The 23,608-nt window shown below is 39.9% G+C and overlaps 2 protein-coding genes across 6 annotated transcripts in view; one reads left to right on the top strand and one right to left on the bottom strand.

Annotated features, from left to right (window-relative positions):
- CRB1 (crumbs cell polarity complex component 1) overlaps window positions 1–6,891 on the bottom strand; it is a 111,884-nt gene extending 104,993 nt beyond the window's left edge. For 3 of the 4 annotated variants that reach the window (XM_069862497.1, XM_069862498.1, XM_069862499.1), the window contains exon 1: window positions 6,563–6,891. In XM_069862497.1, the coding sequence (XP_069718598.1) occupies window positions 6,563–6,638 (76 nt within the window). In that variant the 5' untranslated portion in view covers window positions 6,639–6,891. The remainder of the gene's footprint in view (window positions 1–6,562) is intronic. The other variant, XM_069862500.1, reaches the window with a different exon arrangement.
- Window positions 1–23,608, top strand: part of LOC138723467 (coagulation factor XIII B chain-like) — a 206,790-nt gene that overhangs the window by 121,750 nt on the left and 61,432 nt on the right. The window lies entirely within an intron of this gene.

Raw genomic sequence — 23,608 nt, 5'->3', positions numbered from 1 at the left:
ACGAACAGGGCGCAGGGCTGCCTTTGTTTTGAGCAGCAGATAATCCCTGGTTGTGGTGCTGGAGGGAATGGAGCAAGCCGCTTGCTGAGCCTGAGCTGCCCCGGAGCCTCAGTTCCACCACAGCCCTTGGGGCAAGCAGGGACCTGTGCTTCCCTGGGGCTTCATCACCTGACATCTTCACAGATGGCCCCCAGGTGGTTTTGACTGCCTTTCATCTGTGTCGCATCAGCTGGGTCTCAGCAGTCTGGACATTCTCTGGCAGATATTATCTAACCTGTTTATTAAAAGTTCTGATATACAGATTTAATTATCCATCAATAGGGAAAGTTCACTAAAATCTTCCCTGCTGCATGAGGAATCTATTATCTTGCAGAGCTTGCACTTCCAAAGGTCACAGGGAGCAACCGTTCTCGCCTTCTTGCTTGATTGCTATTCTCTCTTGTGTAAGGCAAGACTGCAATGTCCTTCCCCAGGCTTCTCTTCCTGTGACCCTTTCTCATAGGACACATCTTTCTAAATGTCTTCCTATTTCTGCTGTCTCTTTTCGGCTTTTTCCTAATTGCATCTCTCACAGCTGCACTCAATGGTGGGTATAGCCAGTACCGAATAGTGGATTGATTACTCTCCCGTGTCTCACATGTCATATTCCTGTCAACACATAACAGCAAAACATTTACCTTTTGATACAGCTCCTAAATAGGCAGTACTTAATTCAGCCATCAACATTTGCACATTCTCTAAACAGCACTATTTTTCCCTGAATTTCCTCCTATAGGGAGTTAAAGTGTAGGGAGTTAAGCTGGGACAGGACTCCCCAGGTGTCCAGTCCATCAAAAGTAACGCAGGAAAAAACCTTGTGGATAGCTAGATATGGTTGTAAATTCTGGATACGTTTGAAAGGCTCATGTATATATGAAAAAATTAGGTTTATGTCCTCTGCTTGTGTGACACACTCCAGCATTCCAGCAGCAGTTTCTCCAGTATGTTATCACTGATGCTGCAACACGTATCAGTGTTTCAAGGTCTGCGTGCAGTCTGTGCAGCTATGTGAGCATGAATAAGCATTCTCCCAACCTCCCTTCTTTCCCTTCTGACTCATTAGAACCAAAGAGGTCGTTAGAACCAAACAACACCCACTTACAGAAATTGATTAGTGTTCCTGCTACAGGATCCCCTTTCTTTTTCTTGACTGTGAATACATCATTGTGGTTTATTCTGTATTGCCAATATCAATGTCATTTAAGTGCTAAGTTTTCAAAGATGCTGATTTTTTGCATTGTAATTTCGGGATTACTAATACAGGATGTGGGGAAATGTTTAACCTCTAGAGGTTCTCAGTGTTGACAGTTCCCATTTTACAAAGCACACAGCAGAGAGGTTGTCTAAAGCGTAGCACCTCAAGGACACGTTGTAAGAATTTGAATTGAAAGGCTGAAATACAGGTGTGATTGGGATGTTTTTAACATCGCTTCTATGCAAACAAATCCATCTTGCAGAAGTTACTTCCTTGTTTAAAAATTACAGGGTTACTACTTTTCATTCTTAGGATTTCATTTGGTTCCAGGGATGGAGAGGTTATACATAATAAAATATATAAATGGAAAGAAAAAAAAAACAAAACACCAACCCATCATCTTTAAAACTAAGTCAAGAAGCTGTTGCTTTAAACTCATTTAAGATGATGGCAAACATCTGAAAGATATTTCATTTTTTATGTGGTATAGATGCAGTGTATGACAGCTAGGACAGAGGGAAAGCTGCAGGGTTCCTGGTGCTTGTGTTTAGACGATGCTGATTGCAGCTCTGACAGGCAACGTGCTCCAAGACGGGCTAATGAGGGTCTGCTGAAGAACCAAATCTGCTAGGAACTCATCAAGTGTAACAATACTCCACTGGAAAGCCACTCACATCATCTGAATGTGCATGAGGAGTATGTGATGAGCAGTATGAGCAAAACCACAAATCTCTTTACAAGTAGAGCTTTATTCCTTGCACAGTAATTAAGCAGTAATTAGAAGCTGTGCGAGTAGTGGGAATAGTTGCAGGAAATTAAGAGATCTTGTCCATGGGGGAAAATTGCATAGCACCAATATTTCAGAGCAGCAGAAAAGGGATGCAAGTAAAGCTCAGATATTTTTCTCGCATCAACAGCCATCCCAGATTAAATTCCATTCTTAATTTGTGAACATTTGTGAGAACTACTAGAAGGTAAGCAGTAATTTCTTTTGCTCTGCTGAAAAGTCATGAAGTCATTAAAATGCAGAAAAAATAGTTTTTAAATTAAAATGGTTTTACTGGATTTTTTTCCAAAAGCAAAAAAATCCAAAAGGAAAATACTTTTTCCAAAAGGAAAAAACTATAGCCCTGCATCAGTGACAGATAAACCATTGTAAAACTTGTTTAAAGAAAGAAAAAACAAAACCCACAACAACAAAAAAGAAAAACAAAAAGAAAAGATGAGTTGTTGTATGATGGATTGAGACAAGATTCTGAACTTGCAGTTGACCCTAGGTAGAATCACTTCCAAAATCAATGCCTAAAAATACCTATATTAATCATAATTACTCTTCCTCTGTTTATTAAGCAACTCTGCCTGGAGCTATATGCTAGCAATTCCTGTTAGACAATAATACAGTAGCAAGTAGTTATCCATGTTGTTCTGGATTTGAGGCATGCTTCCTGTCAAATGTTGTACGGAATGATTCTTCGTTCCCTCCTCATACAGTGCTGACCGTATCTGGACACCCTTCAGATCAATTTTCAGTAAGTAGGTCATTTGTGGAAACAAATTATGTTCACAAAACACTATATAAAACCAACTTGCATTGAGGGCTTGCATATAATAGTTATAATCCTGTGCACGAGGCATAAATGAATTCAAAGATCTTTACCAGTCTTCACATTAAGGGTATGATATGATTGCAATTTTATACAAAGTCTCAAGCTCTCTGTTTATAGAGACTCACTAGACAAAAATAATCGGTTTTGTGTTGTAAGACATCTTCATGTTTTGTGTTTTGGAGATTGTAAAAAAAATGCAGGGTGTTATAAAAAAGATATTTACTACTCTATAAAAGTTTTGAACATCTATGGGATGGAGAAACTCCTTGGTATATAAAATAATAACTGGCAATGCAAAGATAATTAGTGTATTTTATCTGACGTAATTTTGCACTAGTGTCAGCAAACCAGAAATTTCTAACAGAGAGAGAAGCAGAGGATAATGAAGAAAAGAATGTACAGGGTTTTTTTGACCAATTCATAGTTCCATTGGTAAGCACACGTGTGAAGGAAACAGCCTGTGAAGTATGTTTTACAGAGCCCCAAGAGAATCGCAACACATGAATTTTAACAATTTGCCCACACCTTTCCACAGTCTTGCTGTGTTGTAGCATAGTTGTGGTTATGATCTCTGTGGTGTTGTTAAGAAGACAGGATGTGAATTAGGACAAATATTGTCTGCCAGCGGAGAAATCCTGCCCTTGGGTGGGTGTACAGTCTCCTCACCTTCACCATCAGTACCACTTCACCGTAAGGATATGACAGCAAAAAACATCAGAGCAACCTGATGGATGCTCTTGCCCCAGGGCAGGCCAGTGTACAAACAAAAGTCATCAAGGGCTCTCCAACAGGCTCCTTTTTGTCTGTGACAAGAGAAGACTAAGCCCACAACCTTTCTGGAAATGTAACTTTGCACAATGAAAGTATACCTGTTCTTTTTTTATCAAGTACATGTATTTCTAAGCAGCCCTACTTATATTTGTACAGGTGTTGCACCTGACAGCACCATGTATCAGTTGGGGTTCCAGTAAACTAAATTAATTACAAATGGCCTTCCCAAAAGCATCTTATACAACTGAATTTAAAAAAAAACAAACCACAAAAGAGATATGGTTTGTAGGAAGGCAGTAATTTACAGGTTGAAATCCCTGTTTGATGTTAAGTGTTTTTACTAGTGATAATTGAGGTAAAACACCATTTTTATTTATCCTGGGGATTCAGAAGGAGCCAGAAGGGATAGGAGTACGTTCTTTAATACCTTAATTTTCGGCTTTTTAGAAGATCTATGTGCAATCAGAAGACTTTCATTAAAGTTTACAATCTATTCAAGACTTAATGTTGTACAAGAAGTAAATAACAGCATCTTGTAATATATTCCAAAGTACACATAAACTATTTTACAAATAAGAGGGCACACAATTACTTTAATAACATTGGAGAGCTTTGTATTTCTTCTTAGTTCAACATTTTCATTTTATTCTGTTAGAATTTTTAGTTTTCATGTAGCAATATTCCTGACAAATGCTTTAATTTCATCACAGCTGTTGCTAAAAAACCACTCTCTATGGGACACTTCTCAATGTATGCATACCTCTATTCACTTCAGGAAAATGGAAGAGCTGAAACAGTTGTATGCAGGTATGTTCTTAGTATGCCTTGTAATCTAAATACTATTTATTTGTCAAGTTGTTTAGAATAAATAAGGAAGATTTAAGTAGGACCTAAGATTAGAATCCTTACGGAGAAGACAAGTTCGGTAAATTGATTTTAAAATTATAATTTTATACATATCAGCAATCATGTCTGTTCTGTTTAATCTTCAGCTTTTCTATCCTGCTCTTTCTCAGCTTTAATTTTTAAGTAAAGAAGTAAATGCAGTCAATTTATCTGATTCTACTTCTGTTTTATCTGTTCACAGTTATGTTTTTATCAACAGAAATGGTTAGCAGTTTCAAATGGCATACAAACTTTGAGGACAGAAAATACCTATCAAGATCATTTAGTGTATTTACACTGCATTGATAGATAAGGATAGGGAACTAAGTCTGGCTCCCTCTGTAGCTACTTCATTCTTTTAAATCCATTTGCATTACATCAGTTTACAATAGCCACAAATCTACCTGAGAAAGAGAGTCCTCCAAGACTGAAAAGCCTCTTGTTTGAGCCTGGCCCTATGGCCATAACCCAGAGAAAACTCACACCAGGTCTGAACTGTCATCCCAGACAGCTGTGCTAAGGAAAAGGCACAAAATTACATACAACTACTTTTCCCTCCTTTGGCATCCTGCATTGAGAAGACCTCATCCACGGTTAAAGTCCAAACTTAGGTTTATCTTATTTTTTCAAATGATCCTTGAAGGGGGGCTGTTTTTCTTGTTTACATTCCAGCAATACTTTCTTTGTGCACGGTGATTTTTAAGGTCAATTTTAATTTTATAAGCATTTAACTTTTTATTCCCTTTCCCACAGCTTTTATATTTTGTTCTAATTTTTCCTATCCCCTGTATAAATGAAATTTTCTTAACTAATACCATTCCTATTACTTTCTTTTAATTAGATAGCACAGTATCTCAAAGACTTTCTAGTTGTTCATCCTACAGTACAGAGAGTTTAAAATTTGCTTTTTGACAGTAGAAGATCCAGTCTCTATCTTTTTTTTTCAGGCTATGTCCTGTTATGGTCTAATTTAGAAAGAACGCATTGGCTTCCCTGATTCACATCAGTACATCTCCAGGGAAGAAACCTGCTAGGAAAAAACAGTGTTTCTTTGACATTCTGTATTTTTCCCTATATTTTTAAGCACAGGGTGGGGGTGGGGGTTCAGTGCTGGTTGATCCAACTGCATCTGTTTGCTATTCAGTCTTTAATTTATGGTGGGCTGTAAACTGTCCAAGTAACAATTTAAGCGATGCAGCAACAGAAGGTGACCCAGATTACAGAACACTGTAGGCTAATGCCAAGTCTTCTTGTTTGATGGCAGCTGGTCAAAGCTTTGTCTTATTGCAATTCACATTCAACAGATGCAAATCAAACAGCCTCCTCAGACAGACACACATCCTGCCTGTCTTCATTTTAAACATGTTCAAGAGCTACTGCTTTTCATACACATATATATAAGCCTCACTCGCTGAGGCTATTTAGCCTTCTTGGCTTGTATTTATTCTCAACCACCTGACACAATTATCAAGGAAACCCATTGTGACTTCCAATATTTTGCATACTTCTTTATATGTGGAAGTTTGCCAAGAATATTTTCTCTATAGAAATAATTGGACTTCCATGATCTCTCATAACAAAGATATTTAGAACACCAAATATATCACAGTTCTTTAATAACTGATTTCTCTAGAGGTTGTAATCAAAAAAGCATATATAATAAAGTAATGAGTGCTACTAAAATATATAACATGAACAGCTTTAGCTAAGGATAAATTAGCCTAGATTTCAATCAGATAGGTTTAAATTTACTGGATGAATGGTAACAAAACACAAGACTTTAAAGTTACAAGTACAGTTTTAACAGAACATTTTATTGCTTCAATATGTGAAGCAAGGTATTAAAAAGGCCTTCATTCCTCATTTTAAAAAAAGTTTAGGCATGAAGATCAGGAAAGCTATCATGCAGTGAGTTCGTACAACTTAGTTTCATGGACCAAATCTTTTTGGCATCTCCGTCAAATTTTTAAAGCCTTCTGACAATACAAGCTTACTGCTAGAAGCGCACATCTAGCCACCTACCCAGAGGACACGTCAGAACAATAATAAAAAGTGCAAATCTTACTTTTTAAGTGGATGAGCAGCAAGAAACTGAGGTAGAAGATGAGTAGAGAGTTAATTCTTGAATGAGCCATATTCATCTTGATAGGACATTATCTGCCGAGTTGTCTGTTGTCCAAAGGGCTAGTGTTCATCTTCACTCCTTTCTCCTCATTTCTGAATCTAAAATAATACCCAAGGCACACAGTCCCCTACAAGCCATCTTTGCCTGTGCCCCTCATCAAGCCTATTCACTGCAAACCTACAGACTTTGATTCAAAAGGCAGTTGTGCTTGTTAAGGTTTTACTTTGTCAGGTCCGAGTGATTTTTCAAACCCGGTGCAGATTTGTCTGTGAGCTGGACTGGAGTCTTTCCCCAGCTCGCTGCCACAGAGCTGTGACGTGGGTGGTCACCCGCCTGCCTGACACTGCTCTGCAGCTAAGGCACAGTGCTCTTTTAATTTTTCAAAAGATATCTCACACTGTCTTCTACTAAACCTCCATTACATCACTCTCTTCCTGATTCATAGTATAAACACTTTATGCCTTTTTTGCATAAAGTCAGCTAATGAGCACTTTCTGCTTACTGCATTTTTTCTCTATCTTACTTCAATTGCATGTAAAGTAAAAAGATGAAACCTTGTTTGTTCTCTTCCATAAGCTTTTGTTTTAGGTTTGTTGTTATTGTTTATGCTGGATTTAAATGCTTTTGCCATCATTAAAAAAAAAGCATACCAGTTGGGAGCTGACACAAGTCCTCTGAGCTTCATGGAGTTGTGTTGTAATTTTGAAGTGCTCATAGAAGAACTTGTCATTTACAGATTCAGGAGATGACACGGTAAGATTGATAAGAGAAGGGGATAGGGGCTCCATTGCTTTCTGGCTAGAGCCAGCTTTGGGCAGCTGTGGCTGGTGCAAGTGCAATGATTCTGCCCGTACTCAAACGAGCTTTCTCCAGCTGCCATGCAGAGCATCACTGTGGCTCTTCACTGCTGTGTCATATAGGCGATGTCTTGGTTTTGTCCAAAGGTATCTCAGTGTTTAATTCCTCATCTGTTTATTACACCTTTGTTCACAGACATTAAAGCCATGGCCTGGGGTGGCAGAAAGGAAAAATAAGGAAGGCAGCGACAGCCCTAGCAGCCATGTTCAGATGCTACTGTCCCAGCACAAACTTCAGCCTTCTTGCACCTCACAAAACCAGGGATCGTTAAGTATGTATGCTTACTGTGAGCAAGCTATACCATAACAATGATTGCTTGTTCTGAGAGCTGCCTGTTTGGCAATGAACCTCCTCTTTCCACCACCTTCACTTCTGCCAGCCTTTCTGGCCCTGAGTCCTCAGTGCTTTGCACTCACTCTCCTTGCTCCTGTGCAAAGACCAGGCACTTCCAAGCCCAGGAGCAACCTCAAAAATTCTGCTTGGCCTTCGCTGTACTATAATACTGTAAAACAGATGATCCTTAATAAATTTGGTATTGTCTTTTGCGCTCCCGAATTCAGAAGAATCTTAACCCGCAGTTCAGGAAGCCTTTGATAATGCATTTAACTTCACAGGTACACTTAAGCAAACTAAGCACAGGTTGAAAGCCACGCATGTGCTTAAAGCCTCAGGTGAGTAGGGAGCAGACTGGCTGTGCCAACATGAGTTTAAGCATGTTGTTTATAATGGGTACGTATTTTCACATTCGCTCTTCCAGCTTGGTGAACTGAATAATTTTAAAACTTCTCTTGCTGGAAGGCCTTTCCTTCTTTCCCACTTCATTCATGTGCAACTGTGCTCACACATGGACAACCTCCATGGCACAGCTTTTCAAACCCTCTTTTGCTCTCCCTGGCACCAGCAGCTCTGGTGCTTCTGCTTCTGAGGTGGCCCCCACGCTCCAGCAGCTTCCCTGAGCCCCTGCTCCACCCGCCATTCTTCAGGGGGCTTCAGAGAGCCCTGCTCTCTTTGAGGGCAACCTGGGCTGGATTTCCTGGTTAAATGTCAGGAGTTTCACATAGGATAATGAACTGGGCTCCTAGCAGAAAGTACTTAGATATCTATAAAGTTAAATATAATTAAATAGCTAATTGTATTTTTCAGCTCTTTCTCTTTTAGTAAACCCCTTTGTTTCATATGTATATTTATAGTTATTTGGATGTTTTCCTCTCCTTGACATCTACCTATTTAGTTTCCATTTGAAATTATCTAGTAAAATATGCAAGTATCACAACACGAACATAAAAGTACTACTCTGCTGTCTGGGAATTCTGTTGGGCTAAATTAGGGAGCTGAGCTCAGTGCTGATGGTCTACTTTAACTATAATATTATTTAAGTTTGTTACTATATAAGCTACTTAAAAGAACAACATTTTCTATTACAAAGTTGAAAATTTTTTACTTTGTATTTGTGGAATCAGTCTCCATTAACAGCAAATTAATGCACTTTCTTATGGATGTTATAAATGCCAATTACATTAATTTCACTTCTACTAGGGAAACACTGTGTCCTAATCTAGAAGTTAAAACTATTGAAAAAGGCATACTTCAATCAATGGTTCAGTATCAATATCTGTTCAAAATCAATATCTGTTCTGCTTCATGATCATTTGCACACAGTGAAACGTAACATCTATATGTAATTTCCATACTTTCTCAGTACAGCTTTGCAGTGAGATTTTGCAGTCATATAAGTCAGAGGCTATGTCATCATCTCAGGGAAAAAAGTTTTGCATTGCTAGTTTTCTTCACTTAAGTGCTGCCCTTTTCTGTTCTGATAGCTTTTTCTGCAGTAATTGCGGTGTGATGTGGTATCAGACTACACTAGTCATGTCATGTCTTCTAAAATATCTTCTGCAGCTCTGGCCAAAGAACTTCATGATCTAACATATTTTGTCGCCTGATGTAAGGACAGTTTTCAACTTTCAGATGACTACAGTACTAAATAATTGTGTATCTTCTGCCTCTCACTGCTAGGCATGTTGTTTTCTGACGGTTCAATGTTGCTCTGGTTTAAAGCAATTTTTATTGATGCCACCTGCAATTCTTTTTGATGCCATCCTGTAACTTCTAGGTCAAATGTAGGTGCTTTTTTTAAGTATCTGGAATTTCTTCTACAGTCTGTAAAATTTTATGGTATTTTTAACATAAATGAACAGAAATTAGGACAATTAAATAATTCATATGAAGTGTAACGTTCCCTTCAGAGCGGAAAATGTGAGTTTACAAAGTGCTTGTTGCTGATTAACCTGAAGATTTTATGAAATTGTTTTTGTTCACCAGCAAATAAAACACTGGTAAGGAGCAGATGGGTGATTTCATGGAAGAGCAGAAGAATAGTTTTAGATGTGCAAAATTCAGCAGAATAAGGTCCTTGGCAACCTGCTCAAACTGGACCTGCTTTGAGGGGGTGGTTCATTGGACCAGAGACCTCTGGAGGTCCCTTCCCACCTGTATGATCCTGTGATTCTCTGAATATTGCACATTTTTCTGCACAAGCTTCAGGCTATATCAGCTGAGTCCCCAGTTTTGTACACCTGCCACAGGGAGTTTCTACATTGCCTGTTTTTGCCCAGGGTCTTTGGGTTTTGTTGCTAGCATTCAACAGTGAACCTTGTTTACATCATCTTAAGTTCTTGCAGAATTTCATCATAGATATGTGTCATTGTCCACCACTGGAAGAATGTCATCTTATGGAAAACTACTGAGCACAAGAACATGTCAGGTCTGACATCATGTTTTGGACATTAAAATATATTCTTAAGTATTTATTGAAAACTCAGGATGATGGATTTTGCTAGAACAATGGACCTGACCTGATCCTCTTCCCATTTATAGTACTTGTACCCTTATTATAAAACAGCTCATAGCATATTATTTTTTTTAGCTTGAGGCTCTTTGAGTAATTCTGAATGGACAAACCAACATGAATAAGGGCTGGCTAAACAGTCCTCTGGATAGAGAGTTATATTGTAACAAAAATGCGTTTTCCTCATTAACAAAACTGCTATAGACCTATTCACATTTTAATTAGGCACCTTGCAACAAGAACAAACATGTAAATTGATTTCCCACAACACTTGCAAAGTTAACTGCTTATAAGAGACAACTGGAAATTCCCGTAGCCTGTGCTTTTCCACAGATAAATATTTTATGATTATAATTAACTTCTATTAGTTATTAGTCTGCAAAAAGTTAATTCTGAGCTTCTTTTTCATTGTTATTAGGGTGCACAAATCTCCTTTTCCCCTTGAACTCTTTCTTTGCTCTTTTTTTTCCCTCCTTAGCCTGAGTAGCACTCAAAACCAGAACATTTTCTTACAGAAGACCCAGCAGAGCACGAGGTTCCAGTTCTGCCAATTTGCAGATTATAACTGGTTTTATGAAACTGAACAGCTGTATTTGAAAATATAAAATTATTTTGCAAGATCTGCCAAACTTATTCCTTCCTTAAATGTAATACTTTTTTTTCCCCCCAAAACTATGACTATTTTATTGCTTCTCCATGGAGCTATTTTCCTGCGAGTAATGAGAGTTTTCTACCTGCTAACCTAAAATATAAATTTAATCAGAGACTGCTGAATCGTCAAGTTGATTCACTCTAATATATCTAATTTTGGACATGATAGAAATTGTAGAAGTAATAACTCAGACTCCTTTTCCAACTGTATTATCAACCACGTGAATTTCAAGTAGTGTTTGGTTATACTTATACTTGCTTATGGTCAAGTATTAGTTGACGTGCACACTATTATTGTATTTCTACCAAGGAGTTTAAGGTGTTTTGTATGAAGTCTCTCCCGAGCACTTTACCCTCAGGGAGGCAAAACAAAGTGACTTTAAAGGTAAGACAGGACTCCCCCAGGACCTTCTGAAATCAACAGCGTATGATTCACTTATAATTCATCTTTGATGAATTTTTGTGAAATAACACGGTTTTACCTTTGTGTGTGTTGCTGATACCACAAGGGAAGCAATTCCACTGTCAGATGAATGCTAGGTCAGGCCTTGTCAATGTAGATAAAAAATTGTGATTAGTATTCTGTACCTTGCTCCTAATGAACCATCTAATTAGGAAGTTTCTGCCTGTACCAATAATCATCCTGTGAGTCAAGAATACGGGAGTGCTTGACAAAATGAGTTAAATAGTGATTTTACAAAAGCACCAATGTATTAAGTGCTAAACGGGTTGTAAGTTTATCCCTACGCTTTTTACTTCAGCAAAACAGACATGTTAACAGACTTAGAAATTCTCATATTTTTTTTCCCGTCCTTCAGAGTGAGATAATTCATACAACAAAACAGAAAGTCTTAAAAGTGTAAGCATTGGAACTAAGTTGAAAAACCCATCAGTTTCAGAGGAGATAATTGCATAGACAAGCAACAGATTCAAAGGTATTTAAGTTAGTATGTTGTATCATTTCACCTGATCAATATTGAATGGTTTCAGAAGGAATTCTGACCTAGCAGGCAGTGAAGTAGGTGAGGAGAAAGCGCAAGAATCAGGAAGGCAGGATTAGTAACCAAGGTTGATTGATTTTAACACATACTATATAAGTAAACATTGTACATTTGGTAAACTGTGTGAATCTTCCAGGGACAGGGCAGAATATACATACACTTGCATGGAAAGGCTGGTTCTAAAACCTTTCTGAATTCTAGTCTTTGGAAATACCAAGTTTCACAGGCTGAGCACTGCACTACAGGCCAGGAAACCAATTCTTTTCCCAGTTCTGTCTCACTGTGTTCACAGGTGAGGCAAGAGACATTTTTTAGTGATAAAGCATTCTAAGGTACTGCAGCTTGCAGCAGAAATTTAAAACACAGTGCTAGTCAACACATAACATGGGGAAATAATGTCTTAATTTTCCCTGATCTCTAATATCTCTTATAATTTTTTTCCCCAGTCATTGTACTGACTGTTTGTTACAAGGTTTTGAAAAGCATCTGACAATTTGGAGCTCTTTGATTTGCAGGTTTCCAGTTGAAGGGTATGACTTCTAGAAAGTGCAAAGCAAGAATTCCCTGCGGGCATCTCTGAAGTGTCTCAGTGTTGGACCTGGCAAGTACTAAATTTCTCTTGGAAATCTTGGCCTCTGCGCGAAAGTATTAGATAATGTTAAGAGAACAACAGGTAACAGTAAGTGCCCCAAAGGGATATCAAGTTCCTGCTAAGTACTGGTTAAGACAGCACTCATCTTAATGCCGATGCATTTCCTAAAGGCCACAGTTTTGTACCAAACTAAATCCTGAAAGACTGTCAGTTTGAATATATTGCTCACAAGGTAAAATTAAATATTGTGGCTTCCAAGCTTGTGCCAATTCATAATATTTCACACCTATTTTAATTACTGGCAGTGATAATGACCTCAGTGACGATGACATGCATGTTAACATGTCACCATGTTCCCATGTCACCATGTTCCCATGCCAGTGAAAGGATAATGTCCCCCCAGATGGAGATGGAACAGCTTGATCACTAAGCATTATGCTGGCTGTGAGAGGGTAAAAGAGTGGACGTTACTACTGTAATCAATTTATATTCTGTTAGAATCCTTTAAATCACCACGTGGTTTGTAACTGAACTCAGTTGCTGAACCACATCTTAAATTTTGCGGGGGGGCAAACTGAGGTCTTTGCATACAGTGATTTCACACAGCATGAAATTTCTCTTCCTGTTTTACTGTGTATCAAGACCTTTTTTTTTTTTAAGTAAAATAAGAATGTTTTACATTAACTTTCTCCAGTATGGTGAAAGCATCCAGATTTGGACTTTAGGACTGACATTCACCAAACAGTTTTGTGGCACTCGGACTTCTAAGACTGAGCCCTGGGTTTCTGGAGCACAAAAATTTCTAAGCCAGCACTTCTTAAGGTAGTTACCCCTATCAGAGAAATACCATTCTGATATAAGAAATTGTATTTCCAATACCTTTGCCATAAGCAAACTATTTTGCACCTACAGGAGAAGATGTGTTAGCAGTAGCAAACAAGAAGTCCTCACAGCAGCCACTACATGAAGGCCTGTGTGTGTTGCAGGAGCTCCTCATGTCAGCACAGTAAGATTTCCTCGTAGCTTTTAGCTGCGCTCAGAATTGAGGACATTAACCACTGGTGTGGCAGAGCAAGGAGAAACTCCATATCCCCATAGGACTTTTGAAGGACGTTTTCTTCAGGTCCTCAGCTAACCTAAGGGAACAACTCACGTGCCTGGAGAACAGCAAATGCTATTGCTAAATGGTAGAAATGAACTGTGGTCTAAAGGTATAGATTGTGGAGCTCACTCTTTTCTTAAATAAGATTAATCAGAGTGAATTAAACAGTCTCTGGCAGCATCTGACTACTGAAGAATGGATAAAACACAAGACACGTTAACCTTGACACTCTCCACTCCCACAGCAGCAAAGTCGGACTTCAGTATTAATTTAATGAAGTAAATTAACATAGCATGTCCTTACGTAACATTCCCTTTAACCGAGGTGGGAAGCCACTGACACTAGAGTAAATAATTACATCAAATTTCACTTCGACGTGGTAATCTCAATTGGCTAATTGATTAAGAAATTGAATTAACTTTCTGAAGGCTGGGTGTGCAGAACTTCTTGTATATGCTTTTTGTTACATTAGAAGGTATAGAAGTAAATAGTCTAGTAGACTATTTGTGGTTACTTACCATGACTTTCTAAAAATCTGGCATTTCTTTAGGACCATATCCTTCTACATCTCAGAAGCCACACTGATTCTGAAAATAGGTGTTGCACACATAATTAAAGATGGGAAGAAAATCTTCGTATGTGGCCAAACTTGATGCATATCTGTCATGTTTTCTAGCAATAATAAGAAACAAATTTATCCACTCACATTCTTATGAGCAAAAGTAAGCACAATTGTTTTCGACTGTATGCCACTGTAAATGTGAGAGCCGTTTTCCAAAAACTGAGCAGGAATACAAAGTTAGATAGTGGCCTCTTTTAACCACTCAGTCTTTGAAGTGGAGCTGGCTAGGAATTTTTGGAGTCTTTTGGAAGGAAGAGGGTTGAGGATTTTTTTGTGTGTTTTGTTGTGGTTTTGTTTTTATTTGACTGTCTTTTATTTAAAGATTGCTGGGAAAAAATGTTTTTACAATTTTAAAAGGTATTACCTGCTTGATATGGTTTTTTTTCCCCTTGAACAAGTACAATAAATTCGAAGTATTTTCAAAAGTTTGAAACATAAAATAAGATTCCTCCAACCAAACCTTTCAATTAATCCAAGCCACTTTTTATACAGAATATTTTCAAAGGTATAAACAAATATAAAGATTTCAATCTGAGGTTTAGTTTGGCAAAAAGAAAAATGTTTTCAAAGAAGAGGAAAGCATTCTCAATCCTAGGTTTACTTTGAAGTCTCTTGTCTCTATGTTGATTCAAATAAAATGCATTAGTGTAAGTGGAATTTTAAAAACACTCATAAAAGGGAAAGCAATAGTGGTTCTTTAACATGTAAAGGCAACCAAGCATCTGTCAGCCCTTTAACCACCAACCCAGCAGTTCTTGGAGCACCTATCGTCATTGTGGCTCTGACTGGCAAAGCTGCTCTACTGTTAGCAAATGGATTTGTGGCACAAAATTCAATTACAGAAAAGGGTACGAAAAAGTGCAGCTTGTCCAGAAGAAAAGCCACTAGCCTTTTGTTCGGAACTATTACAGTGCTCTATCCATTCTGCCCAATATAGGAAAATTAATTTAACTGCTGATTTTCCCCTTCAGCTATTCTTACTAGAAAAGCATGTTTCTTTCTAAAATGTAATAACATTAAATTTGGGATAACAACTAGCAATAACAAGAGAGACATGTACAACTGATGATAATGTTATATGGAAATTCACTGAAATGTGTTTAGCTCGTGACACCCCAGGCACCAAATTGGTTTAGTTATTTTTATTTCCTCGGGAAGGCCATTTTAATGAGGTAATTGTTACAGGATTACTTCATACTGTTAGCATTCTTAGGAATAACTAGAAAAATACTTGTTCCGGCTATTGCATTTATGCAGACATTTTACTAGTTCAGTTGCCATTTAATTATTGTTACTTTTTTAATTTTGGTTAGCATGATTTTTTTAAATTAACTTTACTGTGGAGATTGTAGCTTCTTTGCTGGCTATTGATGTGTATTGGATCACTAACAAAGTAGAATTAACCAGTTTTTGGTCTGGGTTTTTTTTTTTAGTTAAGTATTTTCCTTCTGTGCTCTGTGCTTGCACAGTGTACATTCTAACTACTGCTTTTTTGACTGGAAGCAAGTTTGTCTTGCTCCAGATTTTTAACAGTGGCCTCAAGCATGATTAATTTATATGTAATCTGATATCAGAAACTGATTTTATTTTCTTGGGAAAATATTGTACTTACTACTCAAATATAGCTAAGATATCAGATAATGAACATTGCCTAAAATAAAAGATGGTCCTGAAATTATCACTTACACTCTAACGATGTTTCAGAAAGAGATATAATGCTTCCATTATGTAGCTTTTCTTTATTATAGTGAGCAGGGTTATATAAGGCATAAGCTTTGTAATTGCAACCTCTTGTCCTGACTGTAAGTAAACTGGCAAATCATCATTGAATATGTAAATTGGGCTCAGGCAAATGAACAAGGACAGATAAAAATGCTTAATTAACCCTAAAATATCCTTCAGTTTTTACAACTGAGTGTCTTAGGGAAAGAATGTATTGTAGATCATACATACCCTTATCTTTACAATTCAAAATACATAACATTTACAAATTATGTGGATAGTGATTAAGGAGAGTACAGAATAGCATTTTAATATCCACCTACCCCCTGAAGCACCCTGACTCTCTAACAGAGAGATGAATTTTGATTGCCTAACAACTGTAACTATGTGAAGGCTCATCACAAAGGGAAGGAGAAGAGAGCTCTGCAAAGCCTTGATAAACACTGAGCCAGTAGGCCTATCTGACTTCTTCTAGCTGTCTTTGTAATTACATAGTGGATATTATTCAAGGACACAAAGGTTTAAAAGCTGCTGGTAATTTGCCAGCTTCACGCACCAACCTCCAAATAGAATACCATTGTCAGCCTTCTATGTTTTTACACCATTCAGAAATTTCTATGCATTACCCTTTATTTCTGAAAATTTCTTCAATAGCAAATGTTTTTTTCAATCAAACTTCCTGAGCACACTGTACATAAATTTTTCTATGTGCATATATAATTGCATCTTACCCTGTGCACCCAATTCTGCTTTCTACTGGGCAACCTAAGCATTCTGCAAGCATGTGACTGTGGCTCCAGCTCAAGCAGCCATAAGCTGGCTCTGACAGCGTGAACAGAAATGCTGTAGGCACAGCAGTATGTCAGGTCTTTTCTGACTTGGCAAAGGAATTGTGGGTCAATGGGATGGAGAGGTGCATCACTGAGCTGCGCTGGGGAAAGACACAGGAGATGGCTCTCTGCCACAAAACAGCTCCTTTCTATACACAGTTTAACAAGGCAATTATGCCCACACATAAATAATCTGACTGCATTGTGCCAAACCCTAAAGGAGCTACACTGGATAATGGATGCAGGGCATTTAGCTCATGTGGAACTTAATGTAGTTGGGACTATTCAAGAAGCCTTTATACTTGGCAATTTGAAATGAGCTAGCTAGTTCAGTATCTTCTCCTTCTGTCACCACAAGCAATTCCTCAAGCCCTTGGAAGGCCATGACTGAGTGCTAACCTGAGTGAGAATAGACCTTAGCATGCTCAGTGTCTTGTTTCTCCAGCTCCAACCAATCCATATAGCAAACCAGTCAGCTCCTCAGTACATCAGTCTAATACTATGTCGAACGTGCTCTCAAGGTTCAAAGTAATATGAGTTGAAATTTCTCTATATTCTTGCAAAAGTAGCAGATAAATGATCTGGGATTTAAGCGTAAATCAGTACAAAGCCTCCACCTGAGGCCTTTCATGACAGAACTCCTAACTTCATGTTCCCTACAAACTTGAAGAGCTAAAATTACCTTCAGGTTCCTACTGTGACAAAGTACATATATATTAAAATATTAGCACTTTCAATGTACAATGCATCCACTTTTCTTAGAAGAGAAATGTACATGCCCATGAAAAGGGCAGAGAAGTAGACACCAGCATGGCTCTGATTCTGTGGCCCAACAAACAGCACCAAGTCTGATGGTAATAAAGATCCAATTACCTAACTCTCAAGGAGGATAGTTAGTATTTCCTTCTACCTGATGATTTAATTGGGCCTGTCAGCTAGGGATAATTGGTTTCTGGTTGACTGAAAAAAGTGACAGTGACATCAGCTCTCTGCTGCCCTTTATTATTGAAGTTCTCATTATCTTGTACTAGGGCCTCAACACACAGGGCACTCTGGCAGCTTTTAAGGGTCTCCTGTCATGCAGTGCAATGGAAATGCAGCAATGTAAGACATAAAGAAACCTTTTCAAGCTGTTTATCCCATAGGTTTTCATAATACATTTTTAAGAACCAAGACTATTTCTGTACAGGAAAGTCTGGGTTTGCTTATTTTACTAGAAATTTGACAATATTGTTGCAACAATGATGGCTTAAGGCTATAAACTAGGTAAGGTTTATAGGGAGAGGCAATACCTTTTATTAATGGAGCTGATGTGGCTGGAAAGATAAAGATTATTTTGGGCACACGAAGCCTTCTTGAGATCACATGCCCAAAGCTGGTCTGGTTTTAGTTCAGAGGGTCACAAACACCATCCTAACTAATAAAAGATATCACATTTCTCCCCGGTTCTTGCCTTGCTTATAGGAAAATACCTCTTTCATGCCAGTCACTTATTATTGCAAAAGCTTTAATTTGTTCTGCTGAAAGCATGGCCCCAAACAATTGAAGAACACTTACGTAAGTCCTTGTTTCTTCTTTACACAGCTTCAGGCAGGGGGTGCAGCTTTACTTGACAGTGATTTTGTAGCTCTGTTTGAGACTTAACTCAGGGGCAGACCAGGTATTTCCTCTGGTGTTATTTTCTTTCTTTCAGCTTTCCTTTCACTCACCTTCCTTTCCCCTGAGCCTGCTCCGCCTCCCTGCCAAGCACCAGCAGATCAGGTGGAGCAGGCACAGATGGCAGCACCATAAGCACTGGTAGCATAGTACACAGGCAATTTCTCTCTACGCAAGGACTCCTCCAGCTGGTATATTTTTCAAAGTGCAAAGGGAACACAGCACACCTACAAATCTAGAGCAAGCCTAGTACTGAGTTCAGACTGAAGAGATTTAACAAACTACTGCATTATTGTGACAGCAGTGAGTCTCTTGTTCCTGGCCCCTGCTGATTTCACCTCAGCTCTGTGCCGGAATAGCCTTCCAGAAGGAAATCTGCTGTGCAGGTTCTGTAGCCATGCAGCTCTCTGCAACTTCTATGCTGCATTAATCGCCCAGAAAAAAAAAGGGCAGTGGCCAAGATCACTGCTATTCAATCCATACCCAGTGACAGCATGCTCTGGAGAATGGGGGGCCTCTCCTCAGTGGAACCTGGAGAGAGCCCAAGCAGAGGTATCATGCCTGCCCTGTTAAGATTCTTGGATGGAGTGAGGAGGGCTGGTACATTAAGAGTGGGTCTGACCTCCTCTAACTATTTCAATTCCTGCATTTTTAGAGAGAAGAGGAGAAGCCTGATCAGCAGGATTCACATGCCAAACATCCATAATAGTATGACAAACCTCCAGCTGATTAGTGCCCCAGAGAGACCTGAACTGAGAGACCAGGGTGGTCTTTTCATGGCCTATTTGAAAGAATTTCTTGGCAATGGTTCCAGCAATGGACTTTATTCAGCACTGTTGGCTAGAAAACTTGCTGGAGTCTCTAGACAATCTTATAACCCTTTCCCTTCACAGTCTAATGCAAAACATTTGTGTGCGTGTGGTGACTGGCAATAAAACACAGAAAAATCTCAGGCTAGAGGAAATACAGGCTTTGTGGGTTCCTCCCTGGGCCCCACCCAGCACTGACGCATCTGGGATACAAAAAGGATGAATGACAGCACAGGTTATATTTCAGCAGTGTCATAAACCATGAACACATGGCAAATTAGCTCTCAAATTCCTGTAGAAATAGACATTTACCTTAGAGAAATGTCATGGCCAAAGCGAAGGTGGCTGTTTAGAAGGGGATGTGAACGTTCGTGCTACTAGATTTACAACTGGGTACTTACAGTGAACAGATGTTAAAGAATATATTGGGAATAAATTGAAATTACTCAGCCAGGTCTTAAAACTTGCATGCTATTTTTATGTAATTTTCTTTTGATTTGCTAGCAGCTAACTGTTTAACATCAGAGCTGATTCTCTATCTGCTTATTGTTTAAATTGTATTTCATTCAACTATCTGTCATTTGATTCTCTGAAGTGAAGATTTCAAGCTGGAAAAGGAGTATTTAAAGATGAAATTGCCTCCTCCAACACCAAACTCTCTTGCACAAAGCTACTTCTTGATTTCCAACATTTCAAGAATACTTGTTTTATAAATGTGCTGTTTTCTTGGACAAATCTAAACAACTGCATTTGTATATCATGTACAGTCACAAAGGTGAGCAAGTACTTATTATTTGATTTATGCTGTCTAACTAATGCAAGTCAGCCTTTCTATACATGCGACAGATACTTTATTAACTGGAAAGAAAATTTAGCATGAATAAGCATTGGAACAAAAAGTATTAATACAGTTAAATTTTGCCTGTACCACTTTAACTATCAAAGAATTCATGCTGAAAGAACCATAATGACCTGAGAGGTCAAGGACATTTTGTTACTAGAGCGTAATTATTGTAACAATGCCAACCACTGTAATGGATCACTTAGCATTGTGTAATTTTTCTTTGAACTAAACCCTTCATGTAACATAAAACAGCAAGACACAAAGTGTTACTTAGAACTGGGCTAAGCCAAAATGCCTGCTGAACTTGTAGACTTTGCCAATTAGGACAGATGTAGTTGCTTTGCAGGTGGCCAGGAACCCAAACAGTACTCAACACAGAGAAACTATCACCAACAACTAAATAAAGATTAGGTAGTTATCTACCTAAAAAATAACAACCCAAAGACCAACACACAGAACAAACAAATGGTACAGTCAAAGACATTGACTTTACTTAGTGAAGTCCAACGGGAAGAAAATTATAACTCAGCCGAAGTCCATGCTGTAATTCAGAGGCACAACTTCTGCTTACGTTGTGTGGAGATGAGATGCCAACTCTGACTTCTGCTGACAGAAGAAATTACACCCAGAATATTTTTGTTTGGCCATAATTCTGCACTTATTTACATCTAAGGTCAGGCACGAAGTTTGTTATTAAGTGAGAATAAATGGCTTCTACTAGCAATTCAACTTTATGCATTTGAAGCATCTCGCAAGTGTATGTGGCAATACAGTCTCAGAAAAAAAACAAACCCCAAAGCCTAGGTATTTTGAATAGCTGCATGAATTTTTACATTCCAGGGAACAGGTATAGAAAATTCTGGTCTGTAGCAATCTAGTAGTTACAGACTGAAAAACACAGGAGTCCCACTGCAGCACAATGACAGCTAAGCAAGTCTTGGGTCTGCTCCACAGAACAGTTTCCTGTTTTGGTTACACTCACTGGCAAAATAGTTCTCATCAAGGTGGCACTTTCCTTAATATTTCACTCTTGACATAGGTATATACTTCCAACCTGAAGACATTTGCCGTGGAAACAGTGAGACCCAAGAAGCCAGTTACCTGGCTAACTGATGCTTTTATGAACTTCCTATTTAGTACACAGTGAAATGTAAGACTCAGATAAAAACTTCATTTTTTCCATGCAAAATCAAAATAGAAAACCACATTTTTATGCTTTATGTATACCTTAACTATGGCTCTACAGAAATGAAAGCTGTGCAAGCACAAGCTCCTGATAGAGCAGACACTCCAAAGACAAGTACATTTTTGCCTTCAGTACAAGAAAAACACAGTAATATCGATTACTCTATTATTACCTCTTGATGCTATTGTTTCACCCCAGGATAACTGAAAGAACTGATACTATTTAAAATACTATTTGAAGTAATTGAATATTAAAATGAAAGCTGGTTTTAATGTACTATTAAGGTAAAAAAATTAAGCTAAATAATTGTAGCTTTCAATTAAGATCCCTAACAGGACTGTTGAGTACAGTCAGCAACAAGCAAGCAGTAACAAATGCTTTGAGAATTTTCAGTATTTTTACTGAAATACGCGACACCTGAAGTCACACAGCATTAGTTGTAGTAAGTAACACCCAGCATCAATCTACAAATATGGAACGCACACCATGAAATAAAGTTTAATCATGCAAAAACATGACAATTCTTTCTTACAAGTCTCAGAAAAGCAAACTTGCTTTCAGTTTCACATTTTTGCTCGCAGATAGTTGTCTTTGGAAACTTGGGAATCACAGAATCACAGAATCACCAGGTTGGAAAAGACCACCGGATCATCAAGTCCAACCATTCCTATCAAACACTAAACCATGCCCCTCAGCACCTCGTCCACCCGTGCCTTAAACACCTCCAGGGAAGGTGAATCAACCACCTCCCTGGGCAGCCTGTTCCAGTGCCCAATGACCCTTTCCATGAAAATTTTTTTCCAGATGTCCAGCCTGAACCTCCCCCGGCACAGCTTGAGGCCATTCCCTCTTGTCCTGTCCCCTGTCACTTGGGAGAAGAGGCCAGCACCCTCCTCTCCACAACTTCCTTTTAGGTAGTTGTAAAGAGCAATGAGGTCTCCCCTCAGCCTCCTCTTCTTCCAGGCTAAACAACCCCAGCTCTCTCAGCTGTTCCTCATAAGGCCTGTTCTCCAGCCCCTTCACCAGCTTCGTTGCTCTTCTCTGGACTCGCTCCAGAGCCTCAACATCCTTCTTGTGGTGAGGGGCCCAGAACTGAACACAGGATTCGACGAGCAATCTCACCAGGGCCGAGTACAGAGGAAGAATAAGAACTGATGTAACTAATAACAGCATAGAATGCTTTGAGTTGGAAGGGACCTTTACAGGCCCTCTAGTCCAATCCCTCTGCAGCGAGCAAGGACATCTGCAACCAGATCAGGTTGTTCAGAGCCCCACCCAACCTGACTTCCAATGTTTCCAGGGACGGGGCCTCCGCTGCCTCCCTGAGCAACCTGGGACAGCGTTTCACCACCCTCAGCGTAAAATATTTCCTCCTTATAGCCAATCTAAACCTACTCTCTCTGAGTCTGAAACCGTTACTCCTTGTCCTGTCACAAACGGGCCTTGCTCCCGAGTTTGCCCCCGTCTTTTCCTGTGAGGTCCCGTTTAAGCGCTGCCGAGGGGCACGCCCCGAGCGGAACCCGCCGAGCCGCGGCTCCGCGCCGCCTCTTGCCGCCTCGAAAGCGCCAGCATCGGCGAGATTACCAACACGCGTGCCGAGTCCCTCAAAACACTCAAGCACAGGACAAACGCAAGATAAATATTGAGGAAAGCCCCTGGCAGCGCTTCTATTCTCAGTCGCCCCGCGCTCCCTCCTCCCGCGCTGCTCTCCGGCCCCGCCCCGCCCCGCCCGCTCGGCAGCGCCGCCACCGCCCCGTGGCGCGAGGACAGAGGCTGCGCACGGCGCCGGGAACCGGAAGCGGCGGCCGCGGGGCGCGGCGGCGTCGGGGGCCTGAGCGGGGCCCGGGGCGCGGCCGGCGCCGCGCAGGTGCGTGAGGGGGCCTCGCCGGGGCGGGCGCCGCCATTTCGCGTCCCGCTCGGCAGGGGCGTCGCGCTCTTTTTGCCCTCGAGCTCGGCGCCGCGGGGAACAAAGGCGCCGGGCCGGGCCGGGAACGGAGCGCGGCCGCCGACTCATCCGTGGGTGCTGCCCCGGGCGGGCCCGGCCTTGGAGGGTGGGGAGGAGCAGCGGGGGCTGGTGCCTGCGGGCTCGGGTGGTCCCGGAAACGGGCGGGGTGGGCGGGTCGCCGCGAGCAGCCTCGTGCCGCCGTCCGGACCGGGGAACCGAGGGGTGGCGGTAGCCCGGTAAAACTCCAAGGAATGCAGGGTAGGCGGAACCGAGAGCGAAGTCTGGAAAGCGTTATTAAAAATAGGGAGTTCCGATTAGGT

This window comes from Phaenicophaeus curvirostris, chromosome 8 (genome assembly GCF_032191515.1).
Source record: "Phaenicophaeus curvirostris isolate KB17595 chromosome 8, BPBGC_Pcur_1.0, whole genome shotgun sequence".
NCBI lineage: Eukaryota > Metazoa > Chordata > Aves > Cuculiformes > Cuculidae > Phaenicophaeus > Phaenicophaeus curvirostris.
This window is presented reverse-complemented; position numbering and strand designations above follow the sequence as displayed.